This window comes from Oncorhynchus gorbuscha, linkage group LG18 (genome assembly GCF_021184085.1).
Source record: "Oncorhynchus gorbuscha isolate QuinsamMale2020 ecotype Even-year linkage group LG18, OgorEven_v1.0, whole genome shotgun sequence".
NCBI classification, from domain to species: Eukaryota; Metazoa; Chordata; class Actinopteri; order Salmoniformes; family Salmonidae; genus Oncorhynchus; species Oncorhynchus gorbuscha.
The window spans coordinates 44,611,271-44,628,312 of NC_060190.1; the positions used below are offsets into that span (position 1 = coordinate 44,611,271).

Consider the following 17,042-nt stretch of genomic DNA (forward strand, 5'->3'; position numbering starts at 1 on the left):
ACCAAAGTACATTCATTTCTAGGAGACAGAACGCATCTCCTTCCTGAGTGGTATGATGGCTGCGTGGTCCCATGGTGTTTATACTTGTGTACTATTGTTTGTACAGATGAATATGGTACCTTCAGGCATTTGGAAATTGCTCCCAAGGATGAACCAGACTTGTGGAGGTCTACAATTCTTCTGAGGTCTTGGCTGATTTCTTTTTATTCTCAAATGACGTCAAGCAAAGAGGCACTGAGTTTGAAGGTAGATCTTGAAATGCATGCACAGGTACACCTCTAATTGACTCAAATTATGTCAATTAGCCTATCAGAAGCTGGAATTGTCCAAACTGTTTAAAGGTACAGTCAACTTAGTGTATGTAAACTTCTGACCCACTGCAATTGTGATACAGTGAAATAATCTGTCTGTAAACAGTTGTTGGGAAAATTACTTTGTGTCATGCACAAAGTAGATGTCCTAACCAGCTTGCCAAAACTATAGTTTGTTAATATGAAATTTGCGGAGTGGTTGAAAAACCAGTTTTAATGACTCCAACCTAAGTGTATGTAAACTTCCAACTTCAACTGTATACCGAAGCCGAGCCAAGTTATACCGCACTGGCCTGGTTATGAATCCACCATGTAGTTGCTTGACAGGATGACATAAAAAGAAAATCACCAAGCCAGAACAGTGCGGTTCGGGTCAATACCATTAAGTCAAAAGGGTAATGCGTTACTAGACAATCATCCACTCTACAATAGTGACCATGTGAACACAGCGGAAGACCCAAACTTATAAAAGAGCTGCAGTTTAACCAGATAATTATACTAAATTACTTATTACTCTCATTACTGAAATTAATATTTATACATATTTGTTGATATTTCAGTGATAACACTGATTTGATACTTCACAATACACCAGAATGTCTCTTTTGGCCTTTAAAACTTCCTACAATTAGTAGGTCATGAGGTTTAGTGCAGTATATTGAATTAAGCCTATAGAGTTCTATTGGTCTAAATTAGATTTTTTTTTAAACAAGAAATTGGATCAAATCGATGTTCTCACATTGTGGTGAATAAAATATCCCTTTGAGTTGTGATTCTCTTATCTTCTTCAGTCAGTTCCTGCCTAGGATTTGAGCTTTAGGTCATTGATCTAGGAATTTCACAGGAAGCTGACCCATGTGTGTGTGACCTGAACTTTTAACGTTTCTATTGCAAAACTTAACCCATGTACAGTGAGTATACCAAACATTAATAACACCTTCCTAATATTGAGCCCCCCAGTTGTGTCAAGTTGGCTGGATGTCCTTTGGGTGGTGGATGATTCTTGATACACACGTTGCAGTTCTTGACACAAACTGGTACGCCTGGCGCCTACTACCATACCCTGTTCAAAGGCACATACATTTTTGTCTTACTCATTCTCCCCCTGAGTGGTGCACAATCCATGTCTCAATTGTCTCAAGGCTTGAAAATGACTATTTAACCTGGGTCCTCCCCTTCATCTACGTTGATTTGAAATGGATTTAACAAGTTACATCGATAAGGGATCATAGCTTTCACCTGGTCAGTGTATATCATGGAAAGAGGAGGTGTTCTTATTGTTTTGTATACTCAGTGTATGCTGACAGTCTGTCAATTATTTTACTCTTCATAATCATTGATTCTGGTATTCAGTGCACATGTCTATGTTGCTGTACAGTGATCTGACAAGACTGTGTTTCCATGTTTCGTCTCCAGCTGGACTCTGAGCAGGTCGACCTCCGCGCCCGCCTCAGGAACCCCCAGGAGAAGGTCATGTATACCCTAGTGTCTGTCCCTGAAGGCAATGACATCTCCTCCATTTTTGAGCTGGACCCTACCACTTTGAGAGGGGGGGACTCCCTGGTGCCCAGGTAGGACTTTGAGCTGGAGCCTACCATGCTAAGAGAAGGCAATTTCCTGGTGCCCAGATAGGACTTTAGGGCCACATAGTCTGCCGCTAAGCAGCCCCCCGCAGTTCAAATAAAATCTAAATGTATTTGTCACATACACATGGTTATCAGATGTTAATGCGAGTGTAGCGAAATGCTTGTGCTTCTAGTTCCGACAATGCAGTAATAACCAACAAGTAATCTAACTAACAATTCCAAAACTACTGTCTTATACACAGTGTAAGGGGATAAAGAATATGTACATAAAGATATATGAATGAGTGATGGTACAGAGCAGCATAGGCTCTACAGTAGATGGTATCGAGTACAGTATATACATATGAGTATGTAAACAAAATGGCATAGTTAAAGTGGCTAGTGATAAATGTATTACATAAGGATGCAGTCGATGATATAGAGTACAGTATATACATATGAGATGAGTATGTAAACAAAGTGGCATAGTTAAAGTGGCTAGTGATACATGTATTACATAAGGATGCAGTAGATGATATAGAGTACAGTATATACGTATGCATATGAGATGAATAATGTGGGGTATGTAAACATTATATTAGGTAGCATTGTTTAGTGGCTAGTGATATATTTTACATCATTTCCCATCAATTCCCATTATTAAAGTGGCTGGAGTTGAGAGTTCAGAGGAATTTAACATTGTTCTAATAAGAAACGTCTCTTTTTACTACATCCATGATAATTTGTTGATTTTAAAATACATCCTGTGTTGTTGTCATGTGCAAAGGTGAGTGACCAGGCTGTATTTGTCAGGGCTGGGGTCAATTTGAGTTGAAGTCAGTCAATTGAGGAATTAAACTGAAATTCCAATTCAATAATTGAAACATTTTCTGATGACTGTGTGTCTGGAAAGTCCTACAAAAACAGTGACTGTTGATGCAGATCAGATTCTAATGAAAATGTTGCAATATGAAAAGTAAACGGTCATGTTCCTCCCCCTGGAAGGACACACACACACACACATAGATATATAGATATATCTATATACAATGGGGCAAAAAGTATTTAGTCAGCCACCAATTGTGCAAGCTCTCTCATTTAAAAAGATGAGAGGCCTGTAATTTTCAGCATAGGTACACTTCAACTATGACAGACAAAATGAGGGAAAAAAAATCCAGAAAATCACATTGTAGGATTTTTAATGAATTTATTTGCAAATGATGGTGGAAAATAAGTATTTGGTCAATGACAAAAGTTTATCTCAATACTTTGTAATATACCCTTTGTTGGCAATGACAGAGGTCAAACATTTTCTGTAAGTCTTCACAAGGTTTTCACACACTGTTGCTGGTATTTTGGCCCATTCCTCCATGCAGATCTGCTCTAGAGCAGTGATGTTTTGGGGCTGTTGCTGGGCAACACGGACTTTCAACTCCCTCCAAAGATTTTCTATGGGGTTGAGATCTGGAGACTGGCTAGGCCACTCCGGGACCTTAAAATGCTTCTTACGATGCCACTCCTTCGTTGCCCGGGTGGTGTGTTTAGGATCATTGTCATGCTGAAAGACCCAGCCACGTTTCATCTTCAATGCCCTTGCTGATGGAAGGAGGTTTTCACTCAAAATCTCACGATACATGGCCCCATTCATTCTTTCCTTTACACGGATCAGTCGTCCTGGTCCCTTGCAGAAAAACAGCCCCAAAGCATGATGTTTCCACCCCCATTCTTCACAGTAGGTATGGTGTTCTTTGGATGCAACTCAGCATTCTTTGTCCTCCAAACACGACGAGTTGAGTTTTTACCAAAAAGTTATATTTTGGTTTCATCTGACATCTTCTGGATCATCCAAATGCTCTTTAGCAAACTTCAGATGGACCTGGACATGTACTGGCTTAAGCAGGGGGACAAGTCTGGCACTGCAGGATTTGAGTCCCTGGCGGCGTAGTATGTTACTGATGGTAGGCTTTGTTACTTTGGTCCCAGCTCTCTGCAGGTCATTCACTAGGTCCCCCCGTGTGGTTCTGGGATTTTTGCTCACCGTTCTTGTGATCATTTTGACACCACGGGGCGAGATCTTGTGTGGAGCCCTAGATCGAGGGAGATTATCAGTGGTCTTGTATGTCTTCCATTTCCTAATACATTTACATTTAAGTCATTTAGCAGACGCTCTTATCCAGAGCGACTTACATAATTGCTCCCACAGTTGATTTCTTCAAACCAAGCTGCTTCCCTATTGCAGATTCAGTCTTCCCAGCCTGGTGCAGGTCTACAATTTTGTTTCTGGTGTCCTTTGACAGCTCTTTGGCCATAGTGGAGTTTGGAGTGTGGTTGTTTGAGGTTGTGGACAGGTGTCTTTTTTTATACTGATAACAAGTTCAAACAGGTGCCATTAATACAGGTAACGAGTGGAGGACAGAGGAGCCTGTGAGAGCCAGAAATCTTGCTTGTTTGTAGGTAACCAAATACTTATTTTCCACCATAATTTGCAAATAAATTCATTAAAAATCCTACAATGTGATTTTCTGGATTTGTTTTCTTATTTTGTCTGTCATAGTTGAAGTGTACCTATGATGAAAATGACAGGCATCTCTCATCTTTTTAAGTGGGAGAACTTGCACAATTGGTGGCTGACTAAATATTTTTTTGCCCCACTGTATCTGTACAGTCCAGTAAAAAGTTTGGATTTTCTTTATTTTTACAATTTTCTACATTATATAATAGTAGTGAAGACATCAAAACTATAACATAACACATATGCAATCATGTAGTAAACAAAAAGCATTTTATATGCTTTTTAAACAGTCTTGAAGGAGTTTCCACATGTTCTGAGCACTTGTTGGTTGCTTTTCCACTCTGTAGTCCAACTCATCCCAAACCATCTCAATTGAGTTGAGGTTAGGTGATTGTGGAGGCCAGGTCATATGATGCAGTACTCCATCACTCTCCTTCTTGGTCAAATAGCCCTTACACAGCCTGGAGGTGTGTTGGGTCATTGTCCTGTTGAAAAACAAATGATCGTTCCACTAAGCACAAACCAGATGTGATGGCGTACAGTTGCAGAATGCTGCAGTTGCCATATTAGTTAAGTGTGCCTTGAATTCTAAATAAATCACTGACAGTGTCACCAGCAAAGCACAATCACACCTCCTCTTCCATGCTTCACGGTAGGAACCACTCATGCGGAGATCATCCGTTCACCTACTCTGTGTCTCACAAAGACATGGCGGTTGGACTCATTAGACAAAAGGACAGATTTGCACCGGTCTAATGTCCATTACTTGTGTTTCTTGGCCCAAGCAAGTCTCTTATTATCATTGGTGTCATTTAGTAGTGGTTTCTTTGCAGCAATTTGACCATGAAGGCCTGATTCACGCAGTCTCATCTGAACAGTTGCTATTGAGATGTGTCTATTACTTGAATTTTGTGAAGCATTTATTTGGGCTGTAATCTGAGGTGCAGTTAACTCTAATGAACTTATGTTTTGCAGCAGAGGTAACTCTGGGTCTTCCTCTCCTGTGGCGGTCCTCATGAGAGCCAGTTTCATCATAGCGCTTGAAGTAATGATGGACTGTTGTTTCTCTTTGCTTATTTGAGCTGTTCTTGCCATAATATGGACTTGGTATTTTACCAAATAGGGCTATCGTCTGTATACCACCCCTACCTTGTCACAACACAACTGATTGGCTTTAATGCTTTAAGAAGGAAAGAAATTCCACAAATGAACTTTTATCAAGGCACACCTGTTAATTTTTATGCATTTTAATGCATTTAATGCATTCATGAAGCTGGTTTCATTAAGCTGGTTGAGAGAATTCCAAGATTGTGCAAAGCTGTCATCAAGGCTGGCTATTTTGAAGAATCTCAAATATAGAATATAATTTTGATTTCTACAATGTAGAAAATAGTAAAAATAAAGAAAAACCTTGAATGAGTAGGTGTGTCCAAACTTTTGACTGGTCGGTGTGTAATCTTTAGATTTGTGTGGTGTTTGTTCATTATCAGACACATTTAGTTGATTTCAAGTGGAATTCCCCCATTTAAACACATTTCTGTTCTCACTTTCAGTGGAAAGGGTGAGTGGGCTGTGTTAGGGTCATGGAGTGTTCAGAATCTGTTGACATTGGACAGGTCTGAGCCTGTGTTTTGCAGAGGGTAGGGAGGATTTCCGTCTTGGGACAGTAGGTGAGGGAGTTTCATGAGGTCATGAAGCAATAAAGTGTGTCTGTGTCTTGTTTTTGACTTCCAAGCTGACTGTACAGTAGGGAGGGTTTGACTTGCAGTAACCAGTGTTACTGTTTCATGTTGGTTGTGAGGGTGCAAGGACTGGTGACGTTGATGAACGAGAAGATGTTTGGTTTTATTTTGGTTGATTTACACAGATACTGTAAGATGTTTGGTTTACAGTAACCACTTATTATGATATCCCTCTCTGTACTGGAATACATCAGAAAATATACATTTTTCAATATTTAATCAGAGGCACATGTCTGTTCCCCTGTTTGGTATGGGACTTCTCAGTATGTGCTATAGTGGGCCTAGCCCAGTAATGACATTAATTCTTGACTCACAATGCTCATTGTGTGTGTGTGTGTGTGTGTGTGTGTGTGTGTGTGTGTGTGTGTGTGTGTGTGTGTGTGTGTGTGTGTGTGTGTGTGTGTGTGTGTGTGTGTGTGTGTGTGTGTGTGTGTGTGTGTGTGTGTGTGTGTGTGTGTGTGTGTGTGTGCGCGCGCACCCAGGAACTCGTATGTGAGGCTCAGACACTTGTGCACCAACACATGGGTCCACAGCACTAACCACCCCATCGACAAGGAAGAAGAGAAACCGGTCATGTTACGTGTGAGTGACAGCTCAACCAGCCAATCTCCATTAAGACCAGACAGTTTGAGACCTTACCAATAGTCTGTCAAACCCAATCTTTAACTACTTTATATCAAGTTTTCTGTGTGTCCCACTTAAATCTGTCCAACACAAACATTTCATAAAATAATAATACCCTCACGTTAGATCTGACCACCGGATACACAAATGATTCATTTTCTATTTGTGAGTTTTACTTACTAGAATTCACTTAATTTTACAATCCTAATTAACTCATCGGTTTCTCACAATGTTGTTATTTTTAGATCGGCACATCAGCACTGAAAGAAGACAAAGAGGCGTTTGCCATCGTACCCGTCTCGCCCGCTGAAGTCCGAGATCTTGACTTTGCCAATGATGCCAGTAAAGTGTTGGCGTCCATCGCAGGCAAACTGGAGAAGGGCACCATCACTCAGAACGAGAGGAGGTACACGGCAGCTATTTCAGTGCTCACTATGTGTTCTTTACCTCTTCAATGTAGGCACAAAACCATTCCAGAGTGGAATGTCCTTGGAACTCTGGGTATCAACATGGCCCTCATTAAGAATTCTAAATCTCAAAGAATCTTCATGTGCACTCCCGAGGGGTGCAGCACTGCATCTCAGGGCGTCACAACAGACCCTTGTTTGATTCCAGGCTGTATTACAACCAGCCGTGATTGGGAGTCCCATAGGGCGGCGCACAATTGGCCCAGCGTCATCTGGTTTAGGGTTTGGCCGGGGTAGGCTGCCATTGTAAATAAGAATTTGTTCTTAACTGACTTGCCTAGTTAAATAAAAAAATGTCTTCCTGTGTGTCCTCCAGGGCAGTGACCAAGCTTCTGGAGGACCTGGTGTTCTTCGTGGTGGACATCCCCAATAATGGCCAAGATGTTCTGGAAATCATGGTCAACAAGCCCAACCGAGAGAGACAGAAACTCATGAGGGAACAGAATATCCTCAAACAGGTAGAGGACAATGTCATTCATAAGGGACAACTAGAACGTCCACAGACGGAAAGGGTGAAAAAGTCTACCTCATTCCTTTTCAATGTGGATCCATTGGGATGCAAGCTCCTTTGTCTTCTATTAAACTCTGTTGAAGTTCAACAAAGTATAACAAACTGTCATACTTCGCCAAACATTTTTCCAAACAAATGTATTTTCTTAACCTGATGGACTATCATCCAATGGGTGGAATTTCTCTCTAGATCTTCAAGCTACTGCAGGCTCCATTCACAGACAGTGGGGATGGGCCCATGCTGCGATTGGAGGAGCTGGCTGACCAGCGCCACGCCCCCTTCAGGCACATCTGCCGCCTGTGTTACCGTGTGTTACGCCACTCCCAACAGGACTACCGCAAGAACCAGGTACGCAGCTCGGTAACTGTCAGGCCTACTGGTCTGGGCCTACGACAACCACACAAGGACACACATGACAGTTCACATGGCTGGTCTGGTCCCAAAACAACCACTACCCCAACCTTATCCCTAGCCCCTTAACCGAACCCATACTCTTTCAGTGTTTGCTGATCTGCAGATGCTAAATGAGCGTGTAAGCAGTATGATAATGTTCCCCGAATTCAATTGGAAGCCTGAGTGGAGCTATATCCATTTCACTTATATACACCTACAGTACCTGGTTCGATTAGACCTGCAGTCCCTAGCGGGCTTTAGTAGAGGAATGACATAGGGGTTGTTTTCTCGTGGTGTTTTGGACCGTGTGTTCCAGCAGACAGGGACTTAACCTATGGCCAAAATATCGAGCCACAGCACTTGTACAATTAGCCTAAACTGTATGATGGCATTTAGCTGTAATTTAATGTGCTGTTCAGTCAGTGTGTCAAGTATTCTCAAATCAAATTTTATTAGTCACATGCGCCGAATACAACAGGTGTAGACCTTACAGTGAAATGCTTACTTACGAGCCCCTAACCGACAGTGCTGTTTCTAAATATATTTTTATCTCTTATTCTTATCAGTAACAAGTAATTAAAGAGCAGCAGTAAAAAATAACAATATATACAGGGGGGGTGCCGGTACAGAGTCAATGTGCGGGGGCACTGGTTAGTTGAGGTAGTATGTACATGTATGTCGAGTTAATTAAAGTGACTATGTATAGATGACAACGGAGAGTGGGTGAGGTGAGGGGGGGTAGCAATGAGACTAGTCTAGGTAGCCATTTGACTAGATGTTCAGGAGTCTTATGGCTTGGGGGTAGAAGCTGTTTAGAAGCCTCTTGGACCTAGACTTGGCGCTCCAGTACCGCTTGCCGTGCGGTAGCAGAGAGAACAGTCTATGACTAGGGTGGCTGGATTCTAGGGCCTTCCTCTGACACCAGCTGGTATAGAGGACCTAGATGGCAGGAAGCTTTGCCCAAGTGATGTACTGGGCCGTTCGCACTGCCCTCTGTAGTGCCTTGCGGTTAGAGGCCGAGCAGTTGCCATACCAGGTGGTGATGCAACCAGATGCTCTCGATGGTGCAGCTGTAGAACCTTTTGAAGATCCTGAGGGGGAATAGGTTTTGTCATGCCCTCTTCACAACTATCATGGTCTGCTTGGACCATGTTAGTTTGTTGGTGATGTGGACACCAAGGAACTTGAAGCTCCACTGCAGGCCCATCAAGTAGAATGGGGGCGTGCTCGGTCCTCTTTTTCCTGTAATCATCTCCTTACTCACATTCTGCCTTCATAAAACTTTTAGCAGCACAACGCTCCCTTCCGGGCCACAAGACACACACACACACACGCACACATGCCAACAGAAACATGCATTGTCCAAACACACAGACAGACAGTCCACTGTCACATACTGTGTTTAATTGTTTGAGTGGTTTCAACTGAAGGAGGAAGCTGCCTGGTGCCTGTGGACAGCCTCTGTTCTCCCAGTCTAAGATTTGTATTTATTATGGATCCCCATTAGCTGCTGCCAAGGCAGCGTATGTTATCATGTGTGTGTATGCATATGTCTGTGCCTATGTTTGTGTTGCTTCACAGTTCCCGCTGTTCTATAAGGTGTATTTTTATTCATTTTTAAAAATCTGATTCTACTGCTTGCATAGAGTTCCATGTAGTCTTGGCTCCATGTAGTACTGTGCGCCTCCCATAGTCTGTTCTAGACTTGGGGGCTGTGAAGAGACCTCTGGTGGCATGTCTTGTACGTTATGCATAGTGTCTTGAGCTGTTTGCTAGTCGTTTAAACAGACACCTCAGTGCAAATACAAGTAGTGAACTTTGAGCCAGGAGAGATTGGCATGCATATTATTGTTTCCTGTCTGTGTACCTCCAAGGGCCAGCCGTGCTGCCCTGTTCTGAGTCAATTACACTTTTCCTAAGTCCCTCTTTGTGGCACCTGACCACACAAATAAACAGTAGTCCAGGTGTGACAAAACTAGAGCCTGTAGGACCTGCTTGTTGATAGTGCTGCTAAGAAGGTAGAGCAGCGCTTTATACTGGACAAACTTCTCCCCATCTTATCTGCTGTTGTATCAATATGTTTTGATCATGACAGTTTACAAGCCAGGGTTACTCCAAGCAGTCACCTCAACTTGCTCAATTTCCACATTATCTATTCAAATATTTAGTTGAGGTTTAGGGTTTAGGGAATGATCTGTCCCAAATACAATGCTTTTAATTTGAAATATTTAGGACTAACTTATTCCTTGCTACCCATTCTGAAACTAACTGCAACTCTTTGTTAACCTCTCTAGGGTAGGGGGCAGCATTCTGAATTTTGGATGAAAAGCATGCCCAAATTCAATGGCCTGCTACTCGTGCCCAGAAGATATGATATGCATATAACTGGTAGATTTGGATAGAAAAAACTCAAGTTTCCAAAACTGTTAAAATAGTGTCTGTGAGTATAACATAACTGATTTAGCAGGTGAAAACCTGAGAAAAATCCATTCAGGACGTCGTTTTTTTGTTGTTTTGTAGTTTTCTATTCAATGCTATTACAGTATCTATTGACTTAGAACCACATGTACAGTTCCTATGTCTTTCACTAGATGTCAGCAGTCTTTAGAAATAGTTTCAGGCTTGTAAGTCTTATAAATGATGGATTAAGACCAGTCTGAACGAGTGGACCCTAACGTGTCGCAGAGCTTTTTCAGAGGCCTCTCTCATCTTTTTAAGTGGGAGAACTTTCACAATTGGTGGCTGACTAAATACTTTTTTGCCCAACTGTACTTTACGGATTCATTAAAGTAGTTGGCAATGTCAGTCGGTTTTGTAATGAAGGAACCATCTGATATAATGACTGATGCAGCTGAGTTTGTCTTTTTCCCCCAAAATGTCATTGAAGGTGCTCCAAAGCTTTTTTTACTATCATTCTTTGTCATTTATCTTTGTATCATAGTGTAGTTTCTTCTTTTTATTCAGTTTAGTCACATGATATCTCAATTTGCAGTATGTTTGCCAATCGGTTGTGCAGCCAGACATAATTTCCATTCCTTTTGCCTCATCCCTCTCAACCATACAATTTTTTAATTCCTCATCAATCCACAGGGATTTAATAGTTTTTATGGTCATTTTCTTAATGGGTGCATGCTTATTAGTAACTAGGATAAGCAATTTCATAAATGTGTCAAGTGCAACATCTGTTTGCTCCTCATTACACACCATGGACCAACACATGTTCTTTGCATCAACAACATAGGAACCACTACAACACTTATTGTATGACCTCTTATACACAATATTAGGCCCAGCCTTTGAAACTTTGGTTTTCCTAGATATGGTTACTATATTGTAATCACTAGATCTCATGGATCTGGATACTGATTTCAAGCAAATTTCTGCAGCATTAGTAAAGATGTGATCAATGCATGTTGACAATTTCATTCCTGTGCTGTTTAATTAACTACCTTGGTAGGTTGACTAATAACCTGAACCAGGTTGCAGGCACTGGTTGCAGTTTGAAGCTTTTTTAATAATAAATAATAATAATATAATATATGCCATTTAGCAGACGCTTTTATCCAAAGCGACTTACAGTCATGTGTGCATACATTCTACGTATGGGTGGTCCCGGGGATCGAACCCACTACCCCGGCGTTACAAGCGCCATGCTCTACCAACTGAGCTACAGAAGGACCAGATGAATGGCCTGGAGGCCTTTGATACGGCCACACTAATACTGTGTCTGTAGTCTGACGTTACACTGGCCAGTTGAACAAATCCAGGAGAATTTGGAATACATTTGGGAATTGCCCATGGAAATTTGGGAAATCTTACATTTTATCTACCTTTTTTGAATCCACCAAAATGTCATTGAGTTTTTCCTGTGTTACAGTAAATGTGTTGTTGTTGAAGTAATGAGTGTGAATTGTAGGTAATTAACAATACAGAAACTATTTTGTGTGTAACTTTTTGTTAACTAGGCAACTCAGTTAAGAACACATTCTTATTTACTATGACTGCCTACACCGGACAAACCCGGGATGACGGTGGGCCAATTGTGTGCCACCCTATGTGGACTCTTAATCACAGCCGGTTGTGATACAGCCTGGATTCGAACCAGGGTGTGTGTAGTGAAGCATCTAGCACAAAGCTGCAGTGCCCTAGACCGCTGCGCCACTCGCGAGCCCTGAAATAAACTCAGCAAAAAAAAGAAACGTCCTCTCACTGTCAACTGTGTTTATTTTCAACAAACTTAACATGTGTAAAAATGTGTATGACCATAACAAGATTCAACAACTGAGAAAAACTGAGCAAGTTCCACAGACCTGTGACTAACATAAATGGAATAGTGTGTCCCTGAACAAAGGGGGAGGGTCAAAATCAAAAGTAAGAGTCAGTATCTGGTGTGGCCACCAGCTGCTTTAAGTACTGCAGTGCATCTCCTCCTCATGGATTACACCAGATTAGCCAGTTCTTGCTGTGATGTTACCCCACTATTCCACCAAGGCACCTGCAAGTTCCTAGACATTACTGGGGGGAATTGCCCTAGCCCACACCCTACGATCCAACAGGTCCTAGATGTGGTCAATGGGATTGTGATCCGGGCCTTTCGCTGGCCATGGCAGAACACTGACATTCCTGTCTTGCAGGAAATCACGCACAGAACGAGCAGTATGGCTGGTGGCATTGTCATGCTGGAGGGTCATGTCAGGATGTTGCTGCAGGAAGGGTACCACATGAGGGAGGAGGATGGCTTCCCTGTAACGCACAGCATTGAGATTGCCTGCAGTGACAACAAGCTCAGTCTGATGATGCTGTGACACACCGCCCCAAACCATGATGGACCTTCCACCTCCAAATTGATCCCGCTGACCATCACCCCTGGTGAGACAAAACCATCACTCGTCAGTGAAGAGCACTTTTTGCCAGTCCTGTCTGGTCCAGCGATGGTGGGTTTGTGCCCATTGGCGACGTTGTTGCCGGTGATGTCTGGTGAGGACCTGCCTTACAACAGGCCTACAAGTCCTCAGTCCAGCCTCTCTCAGCCTATTGCGGACAGTCTGAGCATTGATGAAGGGATTGTGCGTTCCTGGTGTAACTCGGGCAGTTGTTGCCATCCTGTACCTGTCCCGCAGGTTTGATGTTCGGATGTACTGATCCTGTGCAGGTGTTGTTACACGTGGTGTGCCAGTGCGAGGACGATCAGCTGTCCGTCCTGTCTCTCATTGCAATTTATTGCCCTGGCCACATCTGCAGTCCTCATGCCTCCTTGCAGCATTCCTAAGGCACATTCACACAGATGATCAAGGGACCCTGGGCATCTTTCTTTTTGTGTTTTTCAGTTAGTAGAAAGGCCTCTTTAGTGTCCTAAGTTTTCATAAATGTGACATTAATTGCCTACTGTCTGTAAGCTGTTAGTGTTTGAGCGACCATTCCACAGGTACATGTTCATTAATTGTTTATGGTTCATTGAACAAGCATGGGAAACCGTGTTTAAACCCTTTACAATGAAGATCTGTGAAGTTTATTTGGATTTTTAGAAATAATCTTTGAAAGACCAGGTCCTGAAAAAGGGCCGTTTTTTTTTTTTTTTTTTTGGTGAGTTTAGTAGCAAGGTGGATCACAATATGAACACATTTAATTCAATCCAATTGCAATGTTTGTTAAATCAAATGTGGCTAACCATTCAACAGGGTTTGCATTAATTTATTGACCTCATTCAGTAGTATTGCATCACAATGTAACATATGCTATTTAGCTTTTATCCATTGCGACTTACATTAGTGAGTGCATAGAATTTCGTATGAGTAGCCCCAGTGGAAATCAAACCCACAACCCTGGTGTTGCTAGCACCATGCACGTACCAACTGAGCCATAAAGGACCACAGTCCCAATGTTGTGATAATGTTTGACTATGATCAGAGCCTGTGTTTGTCCCACAGGAGTATATAGCCAAGCAGTTCCGCTTCATGCAGAAGCAGATAGGCTATGATGTTCTGGCTGAGGACACGATCACAGCTCTGCTCCACAACAACCGCAAGCTGCTGGAGAAACACATCACCGCTGCAGAGATAGACACCTTTGTCAGCCTCGTCAGGAAGAACCGGGAGCCCAGGTCAGTGTGTGTGTTTGGTTTTACTATCCTTGTGGGGGACCAGAAGTCCTCACAAAGATACTTCCCCATAGGGAAAAAGGCTATTTTAGACTTAGGGGTTAGGGTTCCAAATTCTCTAAAACGACGTTGTCGGCAACTTATGGTAGAGAAATTAACATTACATTCTCTGGAAACAACTCTGGTGGTCATCCTGCAGTCAGCATGCCAATTGCACGATCCCTCAAAACTTGGGACATCTGTGGCATTGTGTTGTGCGACAAAACTGCACATTTTAGAGTTGCCTTTTATTGTCCCCAGCACAAAGTGCACCTGTGTAATGATCATGATGTTTAATCAGCTTCTTAATAGTCTACACCTTTCAGGTGGATGGATTCTCTTGGCAAAGGAGAATGCTTACTAACAGACTAAACACATTTGTTTAACTAAACAAATTTGTGCACAAAATTTGAGAGAAATAAGCTTTGTGCGTATTGAAACATTTGGGGATCTTTTATTTCAGCTCGTGAAACATGGGACCAACACTTTACATGTTACATTTATATTTTTGTTCAGTTAGGAGTTAGGTTATGGGGGTAGGGTTAGGGAAAATAGGATTTGAAATGGTAATAAATTGTTTGGTCCCCACAAAGATGGTAAAACAAACATGTGGGTGTGTGCAAGTGCGCTCACTTCGCATGCACACATGTTTGTGTGTATAGTGTTTTTTATGTGTTCATTTGCAGGTCTTGATATGTCTGTATGCTCCTTTTAGCCAGATGACACAGTATATTGCTGTGTTCAATGTAATTGAAGACTGGTGACTGTGTGTCGGAATGTGTTAGTCGTTTGCCACATCAAGAGAGTAAAGACGTGTGGACCACAGGAAGTTGGTGACACCTTAATTGTACAGGACAGGCTTGTGGTAATGGTTGGCACAGAATAAGTGAAATGGTATCAAATCCATGGTTTGATGCCATTCCATGTGCTCCGTTCCAGCTATTATTATGAGCCATCCTCCCCTCAGCAGCCTCCTGTGGTGTGGAGTGTATTGTAAGCTGCTCGAGGGCAGATGCTATGTTTTCATGTGTCATTTAATTGTGTAGTGTTTGGGGAATTTTTCATTGGGGACATCATGGGTCTATATAAATGTGTTTTTGTGCACTTGTGGAGCAGTTGACATTGAATGGTGTGTGTGTGTGTGTTCCAGGTTTCTGGACTATCTGTCAGACCTGTGTGTGTCTATGAACAAATCCATCCCGGTGACACAGGAGCTCATCTGTAACGCAGTCCTGGACCCCATCAACGGAGACATCCTTATAGAGACCAAGTAAGCCCTCTCTTTTACGCGAGATTTCAATTAATCAATAATGCAAACATTTATACCTATGTGTTTTGTTCTCAGTGCTACACAAACGAAGAGGCAGTTTTACTCCTTGTGTTCTCAGAAATCCATGTGATGCTGTTTGGTTCAACCACACTGTATGTTCCATAGCTATAAATGTGTCAGTCACGTGTATAGCCACGCTAACATGTTTGTATGTACCTCTGGGTTGGTCAACCGGCTGTGTGCAGGATTGTGTTCTAGCCCAAGCTCCAAGACATCTGATTCAACTAATCTGCCATTTCTCTTCAATTTGGACCATTGTTAGCTGAATCAGGTGTGTTAGAACAAGACTGGTGTTGTCCAGGTTTGAGATCAGATATTGTTTCCACTCCTGAATGGTCAAGGATATGATTCTTGATAGTCTACTCTGATCCTAAATCTGTGGTTAGAGGAGTAATACCGGTTCGTCTCCTCCCCAGACTGGTGCTGTCCAGGTTTGAGATCGAGGGAGCGTCCATCGGGGAGAATTCAGTGGAGTCTGAGGAGGACGAGGAGGAGGTGTGGTTGTTCTGGAAGGACCGTAGTAAGGAGATCAGAAGTAAGAGCATCAGAGAGCTGGCCCAAGATGCCAAGGAGGGCGCCAAGGAGGACCAAGAGGTGGTCAGCTACTACAGGTCAGAAACACCACCAGGCGTTCTCTCATCTTTACTGTGTTATCTGTAGAAGATGAATAACTTCTGTCTCTGTCGATACTCATGTGTGTATATGCTTGGTTTCCTCCTTGCTTTTGGAAATGGGTTTGGGTCCTACACATTGGGAGTGGATGAGGTGCGTACCCACCCTCCTCATCCCTTACACATGACTACTTGGAAAAGGTCCTATAAATTAATTATAGTCCACTTTATTCTGCAACTAATGACATTAATTGATTTAATAAAAAGTGCCAGGAAGTAGAGAGAACCAGGCTGCGTCACTAACCTTGAGACTTTAATTTTCTGTTTGTTCCTGGTCTCTGTGTATCGTAATGTCTAAGCAGTGATGCCTATGTCCCTCTCTCTCACAGGTACCAGCTGAACCTGTTTGCGAGGATGTGTCTGGACCGTCAGTATCTGGCCATCAATAAGATCTCTGGCCAGTTGGACGTGGATCTGATCCTGCGCTGCATGTCCGACGAGGATCTGCCTTACGACCTGCGTGCCTCCTTCTGCCGCATGATGCTGCACATGCACGTGGACCGCGACCCACAGGAACAGGTCACGCCCGTCAAGTACGCCCGCCTCTGGTCCGAGATCCCCTCCGAGATCGCCATTGACGAGTGAGTGGCAGGGCCGACGGCCTATCAGGGTTGAGGAGAGGAGTTAGTGACCTGTTCAATGGCCAATCAGAAAATATGTTAGTGCAATATATACGGTTTGTAGTGAAGGTTTGAAAACAATGTGCCATAGCCTTGTCTGTCTTACATGGACATTATTTTAACTTAGGTAAAACAAAACAAAAATTCTTAGTGGAGTGTT

At 42.6% G+C, this 17,042-nt stretch overlaps 1 protein-coding gene across 4 annotated transcripts in view; it reads left to right on the top strand.

The window, feature by feature from the left end:
• Positions 1–17,042, top strand: part of LOC124003822 (inositol 1,4,5-trisphosphate receptor type 1) — a 179,561-nt gene that overhangs the window by 84,983 nt on the left and 77,536 nt on the right. For all 4 annotated transcript variants that reach the window (XM_046312419.1, XM_046312421.1, XM_046312422.1 and 1 more), the window contains exons 12-20: positions 1,728–1,882; positions 6,613–6,712; positions 7,000–7,160; positions 7,538–7,679; positions 7,922–8,080; positions 14,053–14,225; positions 15,412–15,531; positions 16,008–16,202; positions 16,592–16,843. In XM_046312419.1, the coding sequence (XP_046168375.1) occupies positions 1,728–1,882; positions 6,613–6,712; positions 7,000–7,160; positions 7,538–7,679; positions 7,922–8,080; positions 14,053–14,225; positions 15,412–15,531; positions 16,008–16,202; positions 16,592–16,843 (1,457 nt within the window). The remainder of the gene's footprint in view (positions 1–1,727; positions 1,883–6,612; positions 6,713–6,999; positions 7,161–7,537; positions 7,680–7,921; positions 8,081–14,052; positions 14,226–15,411; positions 15,532–16,007; positions 16,203–16,591; positions 16,844–17,042) is intronic.